Source organism: Pyrus communis, chromosome 12 (genome assembly GCF_963583255.1).
Source record: "Pyrus communis chromosome 12, drPyrComm1.1, whole genome shotgun sequence".
In the NCBI taxonomy this organism is placed as follows: Eukaryota; Viridiplantae; Streptophyta; class Magnoliopsida; order Rosales; family Rosaceae; genus Pyrus; species Pyrus communis.
In genome coordinates this window covers 22,580,080-22,588,377 of record NC_084814.1, presented here as the reverse complement: position 1 = coordinate 22,588,377, position 8,298 = coordinate 22,580,080, and the positions used below count along the sequence as shown (strand labels likewise).

Sequence of the window (8,298 nt, the reverse complement as noted above, 5' to 3'; positions counted from 1 at the left end):
TATAATTCTTTACTTTAGTCCCTAACAATGAAAATCGATAAAAGTAGTCCTTGAGTTTGTTCACCGCTAATCATTTTGGTCATTTCATAAAAAATTTGTCAATATTCTCGTTAAGTAAAAGAGTCGGTTTGGTCAAAAAAACCCTTTAAAAGGTGGTCACGTGGTCGTTTATGTGACAATTTAATAAATATATTGACAGCTTTTTCATAGAATGACCAAAACGATTCATGATGGACAAACTTAGATACCACTTTTATCGATTTTCATTGTGAAGAATCAAACTGAGAATATATGTCAATTTCAAACAACCATATTGGTTCAAAAGCGGTCATCAAACACATATGAACATATTATATTGGCTGTCATCGTATGAACAATAAAAAAACTTTTAGTATGAAACACGTAGATACCATACCAACTACAGAATATTTATTTATACCATAACAAGTTAAATTTTGAATTAAATAAGCAGTTAATGCATGTTTTTATGATGGAAGAGAAGAGTGGTAGTAATATAAATATACATATATAATTGACAATTGTCTTTATGTTAATCATACTTCTGTCCTAATCCAATTCAGATAGTCAGAAGAAAGTAGAAATTTGTAAGGAGTTGAGTTTCACTAAGTATTTGATTTAATGTCACCATCTTGAACTTCTAAACCCAAAACAACGATGTGCATTCATGTTATTTTTCATGCAATTTTTTATTTTTATTTTTATTTTGACCCTTTCAAGTAAAACTTTGAGTAAACATGAAACTTCGTCCAAAACGAGAAAAAAAATGTAGAAAGAGAAAACGAGTGTAAAATTATTACTTGCATTGCAGCCCATTAACCAAACCGTAAGTCTTATCATGAAAATACGACTTAAACGAGAAGAAAGTGCAAAAAGAGAAAACGAGTGTAAAATTACTATTTATTACAAATTTGCCGGGATATGAAATACTCAATACAATGAATTTCAAAGATGCAGTCAAATTGTGCAAATATAGCTATTGAACACGCGTTCTTAATCACATTGATTATCCTATGGATATTGTCGTTAAAATAAGAATACAACAATAACAATAACAATCAGGGCTTATCCCATTAAGTGAGATCGGCATTTCTTTTAGAATTAATATTATAAGGATTAAGAAATACTTGAAGTACAGTAAATTTATTTATTTAATTTAATTTTAATTTTTAAAAAATAAATTAAGAAGGTTATCGATATTAATGTGTAATTAAGTGTATCTCATCTGGAATTTACTTTTACGTTCGTGCACCAATATTTTTGTAATTATTCAAAAGATAAAAATTCCTAGAGAATCAAAACCTGAAACGATGGCGTATCGGATTTAAAGTCTCCGTGAAGCGGAATCATGCACGTTTTTTCGTTAAAAGCACTTTACAAAAACACCCTTTCCGTACATAAATAATTCCCTAAAAAGGGATCAAAATTCTGTAAACCTCAATGGGACAAGCCCGAAAATTAAATAAAATACAGGGGCATTTACGTGAATAAACCGCTATATAAATGTAACTCACCCAGACGTTTCTAGAAGCACGAAAGGGCGAGCGGAGCAGAGAAGTTTACGAATTTCCGTTATCCATCCTGTTCTCTCTCTCTCAATCTCTTGAAGATTTTTACCAAATTTTAGGGTTTTTCTGTGAATCTTTGGAATTTTGAATCCGTCCGTTGAGACAGGAACAATGCTTTCCGATGCAATTACCAGCGCCTCCGTCCATGCAGCCCCGAACAACGGCGGCAGGGATTTGGGGAAGAAGAAGAGGGTGAGATTTCAAATTTTAATTCCCTCTTTTTTTAGATTTCTTGAGATTCTAGGTGCGAAAGTTTGTTTCTTGATTGATTTTTGACGATTTGATTGATTTATTTGGGGATTTTTCAGGCCAGGTCTGCCAAATTGAAGCAGTGCAAGCTCGATGTTCGTCGGGAGCAATGGCTTTCTCAAGGTGTGCATGCGATCTTATAATTTATACATTTAATTGCTTTGTGATTGTATATGTTGTTAAATTTCGGAGATTTGTGGGGATTTCTGTAAAAATTTATTGTTTTTGGCATTTGATTGATTGGATTTGGTGGGATTTAGGCGCTGTGAAGAACAAGGATTGCAAGGAGGAACTGAACGGCGTCATTAAAGTGGGCAAGGAGCGGAATAACAACCGTTCATTTGGTAATATGGAGATGAAGCCCAGAGGTGGACAGATTGACGGATCGATCCACCATCACCACCACTATGACAGCGATTTGGAGTCGAACAGTCCGACCAGTTTGACAAGTAGTGTCTTGGGCAGCAACTATTCCGAGACTACCTTTACTAGCAGCAGTAGTAGCAGCGGTGGCTGTTGCTCTGGTAATATCACAGAGGATGAGGAAGTTGGTGGTGACGATGGTTGCTTGGACGATTGGGAAGCGGTGGCTGACGCCTTAGCTGCGGATGAGAAGCCGAAAATCCCATGTCCAGAATCGCCCCCAGAGCCAATTGCTCAAATGGTTTCTCCTCAGGAAACGACTATTGGGTCCGATGGGGTTGAGAATTTGAACCCTCAGTGTGGCAGAGCTATCCCTAAAGCTTGGGGGAATGCCCATGCTTGGAGGCCTGACGATGCATTTCGGCCTCAGAGTCTGCCCAATTTGGCTAAGCAGCTTAGCTTGCCGAATTCAAACCGGAAACATTACAGTTGTAGTGGTGTTCCTTGGGCCTATAATGGTGTTGCCGTGCCATCCTCGTGTCCTATATGCTATGAAGATTTGGATTTCACGGACACGAGCTTTTTGCCTTGCTTGTGCGGATTCCGGCTCTGCCTTTTCTGCCACAATAGGATTCTGGAGGAGGACGGTCGCTGCCCTGGCTGCAGGAAGCCGTACGAGCATGAGCCTGTTGAGGCAGAGACAAGTGTGCATGGAGGAAGTCTCACATTTCAGCTGCCTCGTTCTTGTAGCATGATCACAAGGTCCTAAGGAGAGCTTCTGCTTTTCGTGAGTTATGTATGTATGCTGGTCTCTGGTTTTTCGAGTCCTCCGTTTTGTGTGTTTTACAGTGTTAGAATTTGATTTAGCTAGTTAGATGTGGGTATATAGGGTTTTGAGCGCCCGGAATTGACCTGCTTCTATTTTGAGTTGGTTCTTATCTGTATGGTGCATTTGCTGATTTAGAACTCAGTGACTCGGTGTTCTTATGTGAATATATAAGGTGGTATAGAAATTCAATACATGAATCAATTATTCTCTGGTATGCTACTTCTTTTAGTTTAATTTTTCCTTTATGTAGTATTTGGTTGTCGTATTTTAGTTTTGGTTTATTTTCATTTCTAATTAATGGTGTAGAAGCCATCCGTATCCCGGATGAGTTGTTCCTAATGGTTTAACTCTATAGTTTCTTCATAATTGTACATCTCTATGGCTGGATTTGGATTCAAACGCGAGGTCCCTTTCATTAATCTCAGCTGTTAAGTCATGGTAATCTAGAAATTTCGGATCTTGTTTGTGGTCCATTAATATATTTGTTTAACTTTTGAGAACAATGTTATACACTTACCTGTTTATACTTCTAATGTAGGGGATCTTAGTTTTCTAAGGTTATGGTGTGTAGAATTTTCATGTGGAGCTTCGTCTGGGTAAGATTTCTGTACATGGGCATCAGTCTTTTAAGGTTAACATGGATATTAGCAAACCGTAATCTACAATTAGTTTTTGCTGGTAACATGTTTCATGTGAGAGAATAGGGTACAATTTCAAGAGGGAACCTAGGAGCTTCTCTTGCTTAGGACGGTGTTGGTACCATCGTCGAGGGTCTTAACCCCTCTGTCGAGGGCTATGTACCTTTTCAACTTCTGTCTATGGATTAGTCAAATGTTTAAGGCATGAAGGTATTAGACTTATGTTGCATTTGATTTAGTACTATTTATCTTTTATCTCCTTCGACAAAAAAATACAGAGGGTATCTTTTATCCCTCAGGAACCTGGAGATAATGACTCCGGTCACTTGTAAGTCCTGCTTTTCATGGGTTTTTTCATGTTTCTATCACTGTTTCACTTGTCTGTATCTTTCATGGCTTTTTTCGTATTTCTATTGCAGTTTAACTTGACTGTATACATGGATTCTCTGTTCTTTCTCAAGCAGCCGTAGCAAGGAAATTAAACTCAAATGTTTCACTTGCATTTCTTCATATATGGAATGGTTTGATACACCAATTTGCCTTTTACACATAACGAAACTATTCATGTCTTGATGCTTACTGTTACGTTTTAGAATTCGTAGTTCTTATGGTGATTACTAGTATTTGCTTTATGTGTTTCTTCTCGTCGACTATGACCTTGATTAGTAATGTTGATGTTCTTTTGTGCACTCCCTCCATGTGTTGAAAACGCGTTGTAGCAAACTAATCTGATCTCTCTTGTGCATGTGCAGTAGGGAAGCCATTTATAAAAGCTCCCGACAGTCCAGCAAACTAATGTTATTTTGTGACCCTTCTGGTTATCTTATACATGTTATTCGTTCGGAACATATAATGTATTATCTGGAAGTGATTTGTAGCACACTCGAGCAAATTAACGTGCCGGTGTAGGATGTATGATAAGATTGAATCCTGTTGTGCCGTTCTGCGTAAATCTTTTTAGTTTGATCTCGAGTACGTCAGAACGGGGTGTGTCAAGTTCTATATTTCGCGTTTGATCTTGAAAACGAACAAATCCACGAAAAATCCAGGTTTTGCTGTTATTCTGTAAGGCTTACAGGAACTGGCATACATTTAGACATACACAATGAAGACGACTCTACATCTTATTCTCGGTTCCCACTCGTTGGAACCAAATTTGCACACCATCGTACTGTTACGCTTGCACATTTCCTAAACCATTCACAAGTAGCGAAATCGTTTCTGTTTGTAGGTCAGCGGGAAGTTTGCTCCACCATTCCTCGAAGGTGGACGACTTAAGCAACACATCCTTACCGATCACCCCGTCCTGAATCCATTTCCCTACTTGCTCCTGAACTCTCAAAACTCTCTCCCTTTCCTCGTATACCGCCACAAAGTTGCCGGAAAGCTTGTGCAACTCCTCCACTTCTGCCCAGAAGCAAGACTCCCCGCATGAACCAGTTTGCAGTTTCTGTTCATACTCGAGCCATCTCTGCATCCATTTGAAGCGCGTTGGCCTGCCTTTCTTCATATAGGATTTGGTGTCCTCGTCCTTCGAGTGCCTGTAGTAGTTAGCCACATCGAGAGGCTCGACAAGGCGGCGATACCTAGTTCCAAGATTTATCCACTCTTTTGTAGCCTCCAGTTCATCGGGGAGGTCGTATCTTGTGAACATTTCAATGACCTCATCCATTATACCTGTTAGCTCAATCCTGCTCAAATTAGCATCGAAATCTGTCTTGTTTTTATGAATTTTGAAGGCTTTGTAATATCCGACAGTGTGCTCGCATAAGGCCCGGTAGTCTTCAATTATTTTCAAATGTTTCGTGATCATCTCCAGTTTTGAACCAACTTTCTCCTGGTTTCTTCGTTTTTGCTTCTCGAATTCTCCTGCTGCGCGAAGGCATAATCTAGCCCTTTCGCTCTGCGATTTTCGACAAAGTTAGAGCGTACTATTTTGAAGAGAAGTGATGTAATATTATTGAAACGATTAAAGTACTTACCATGCCAAGGTCATCAAAGAAACCATCTGAGGCTAAGGGGAGCGTTTCTAGGTTATCATCATAAGTCACACACTGCATGTCCAAGCTGCCTTCAAGCTCATTTTCGTAGGCCAAATGCTCGTTTAAGCATTTAAGCACGATCCTTGCTCCTTCACTTTCGCTGCTCAATTGACACGAGTAGAACAAGAGTTGCAGCACAGCTTCAGGGTTTTTCATGACAACCAGTTTCCCGTTGCCGGTGCAAAAAATGTAAGTTCCGAAAGGTTTGTACGGGCTTAGCTTAACGAACTTTTTTACAGTTTCGAGTAATGGGTTGGTACTCCCCTGTAGTTTGGAAGCAGCATGAGTTGTAAGAGATGCTGCATTTCTCATCACATTTCTAAACAAAAGGAAGGCTTCCTGGGATGATCCAATCGACTCACTCGCATAGGCGGGGGAATTTGGGTCGAAGAAGGGAAGGATCCTCTCGAATTCATGTTGAATGGAAGAGAGCGGAGCAAGCAGAATCCGAGGGATAATGTCATATCTCATGACAAAATGTATGAAGTATTGAGACCAATTTTCTCTCCTAAGAGCATGGGAAATAATATGGTTACCAATAAGGGGAGACCCGAAAGTCACACAGAAAAATGTTTCATGGCTTTGTTTCGGGTAATTTTCAAAGCACCAGACTGTGGCAAGCACGGCAGTTGCACCGCCTGTAGAGTGGCCGGTAAATACTATTCTCTTCCTTTCATTGACAACCTCTTGTACCTGAGAGAATTAAGAATGAAAGACCACCTGAGTTACTAATTAACATCCCGCAACACATTATATTTGTGCGTACTAAGGCACAGCCAATAGGTGTCGGGTTTTATTACAAAATGTCAAAATGTTAATAGTTTAGTAAACTAGGAAAATTGCTCTGAAAACTATACGTTTTATGCAAAAGCACTTAAATAGCACATCAGGAGGAAAAATCTTCACGCAGTAGACAGTTTTTCTGAAGTATTGGATTTGAAGTGTTTTTCTTTAAAGTGTAACGCTATCAAATGCTTATACATGAAAAGTCCGCGTCAGTTTTAGCACTTGTATAATTTTATTGTGAATACACTCGCTTATACATAGCGTTTTATTTTGTCTAAGTTTTCGACGTAGTACTTTACATTCTTTTACATATAATGTTTATGTGGCAAAATTAAAAATTTATAATTAGCAACTATAGCAAATGAATAACAATATCAAATTGATACCTTATTTTTAAGCTGGGAATTCTGCAATACATGTTCAAACTTCTGCAAAAAGGCTTGGTTGAAACTTGCAATGGCAAAATCTTGGTGCCCACCAGGTCCTGCAGCTTCATCATAATGACCTATGCTTTTCATGGAAGGAAAGAGTGAAAGTTGGATCTTTTTTTCCCCAAAAGCACTTTCTCCAGAAGCCCAACTCTCCACAGACCAAGATCCTGGGAAGCTGAAAACAACATCTGATGATCCAGAAGCATATTCCTCCACATGAAACAGATCATCTGGGGATTTGTGTGCCTTGAAGGCAAGAGAGCAGCTTTTCTTGATAAGCTCCTCGCTTATATTCAACTTCTCTCCCAGCCTTTCACTTCCCATTTTTCTAAATTATGGTATTTTTTTTCTTTTCTGGTTTTTGATAATTTGATTTGGGTCTTGCTTTAAAGGAGTGGCGGGATGGAATGGATGAGAAAAGTATAAGGATGCCCTCAAGTCTTGGTCAAGACTTGGGCTTCCTGTTTTGTTTTGGTTGGAATTCTTGTCTTCACCAGTCGACTATTGGGAGTATGAATTGTTGTATTATTCTCATACTACCAATTAATTTTATAACAGAACTTCATTTTTTTTTATGATATACGTCATCTGCACTCCCACACACAACAGAGGAGGACGCATCTTTATTTGACTTCATTAGTGGCCCTCTTGGTTGCGAGTAGGTGTAAAGATGGCATGTATATGATTGACGTGGTTAGGATATTTCTGTAAAGTGTTTATTAATTGTCATAAACAAGTAATGCTTTACCTTGGCTGACGAGGCTTAAATTTGATGTACTTCACATGTAAGTTTCCTACTAATTCCACAAAATGTTTTCTTAATATTTAAAGAAGACTAGAAGTTGACCCAAAAGAAAAAGGAAGACTAGAAGAAAATGTTTTCTTAATACTGCAATGCAACGTCTTTGCCTTCCACTTTCGTCGAAAGTTTCTTCTCACTGTGCAGGAAATTGTGTTTGCTCTGTTGCTTTGGAAATTTACTGTAAAATAGTGCTAGAATGGAGACATTGTTTTTGTTTTTATGCCGATTTAGTGCTCTTTCCGTTTTTTTTTTTGGCGTGTAAATTATTGTGGTATTTGTGCAGTGAATTGTCACGCTCGCTTGTGTTCATAGCTTGTATCGAGCCACACAACCTCAACAATTGCATTTTGTTGTCATATTTTTGTAAGCCTTCTGGTTCCCTTAAGAAAAGTATAGATGTTATTTGTGCTGAACATTCCTAGCATGTCTGGAACCAAAACTATTACAAACGAAAACTGTACTTGTAACCAAAACTATACCAAAGCAAAACACTAAAACTGTAGAGAGTGGATTCAAACTTGGGTGAATAGCTGGAGCCAGGCAGAGGAACGCTTTGTTCTGTAATATGGGGT

General features: G+C 38.6%; 2 protein-coding genes across 3 annotated transcripts; one reads left to right on the top strand and one right to left on the bottom strand.

Annotated features, from left to right (window-relative positions):
• The first annotated feature begins 1,563 nt into the window (after window positions 1-1,563).
• LOC137711097 (uncharacterized) lies at window positions 1,564-4,631 on the top strand. 2 transcript variants are annotated; one of them, XM_068450301.1, is made up of 4 exons: window positions 1,564-1,778; window positions 1,895-1,958; window positions 2,096-2,994; window positions 4,418-4,631. In XM_068450301.1, the coding sequence occupies exons 1-3, from the start codon at window positions 1,698-1,700 to the stop codon at window positions 2,965-2,967; spliced, it is 1,017 nt and encodes a 338-aa protein (XP_068306402.1). In that variant the 5' UTR covers window positions 1,564-1,697; the 3' UTR covers window positions 2,968-2,994; window positions 4,418-4,631. The 2 variants fall into 2 exon arrangements, with proteins under 2 accessions (XP_068306402.1, XP_068306401.1); XM_068450300.1 differs by lacking the exon at window positions 4,418-4,631 and having other exon boundaries at window positions 2,096-3,240.
• Window positions 4,632-4,698: 67 nt separating this feature from the next.
• Window positions 4,699-7,282, bottom strand: LOC137711096 (protein EDS1L-like). Its single transcript, XM_068450299.1, has 3 exons — window positions 6,880-7,282; window positions 5,648-6,400; window positions 4,699-5,568 (listed from the first exon to the last, which is right to left on the bottom strand). The coding sequence occupies exons 1-3, from the start codon at window positions 7,246-7,248 to the stop codon at window positions 4,840-4,842; spliced, it is 1,851 nt and encodes a 616-aa protein (XP_068306400.1). The 5' UTR covers window positions 7,249-7,282; the 3' UTR covers window positions 4,699-4,839.
• Between the last annotated feature and the right edge of the window lie 1,016 nt (window positions 7,283-8,298).

Coding starts and splice junctions, on each gene's coding strand:
- LOC137711097 (XM_068450301.1), top strand. CDS start 1,698: ATGCTTTCCGATGCAATTACCAGCGCCTCCGTCCATGCAGCCCCGAAC. Junction 1,779..1,894: donor ATTTGGGGAAGAAGAAGAGG/GTGAGATTTCAA, acceptor GGGATTTTTCAG/GCCAGGTCTGCCAAATTGAA. Junction 1,959..2,095: donor GGAGCAATGGCTTTCTCAAG/GTGTGCATGCGA, acceptor GGTGGGATTTAG/GCGCTGTGAAGAACAAGGAT.
- LOC137711096 (XM_068450299.1), bottom strand. CDS start 7,248: ATGGGAAGTGAAAGGCTGGGAGAGAAGTTGAATATAAGCGAGGAGCTT. Junction 6,401..6,879: donor ATTCCCAGCTTAAAAATAAG/GTATCAATTTGA, acceptor TAATTCTCTCAG/GTACAAGAGGTTGTCAATGA. Junction 5,569..5,647: donor TCTTTGATGACCTTGGCATG/GTAAGTACTTTA, acceptor CGAAAATCGCAG/AGCGAAAGGGCTAGATTATG.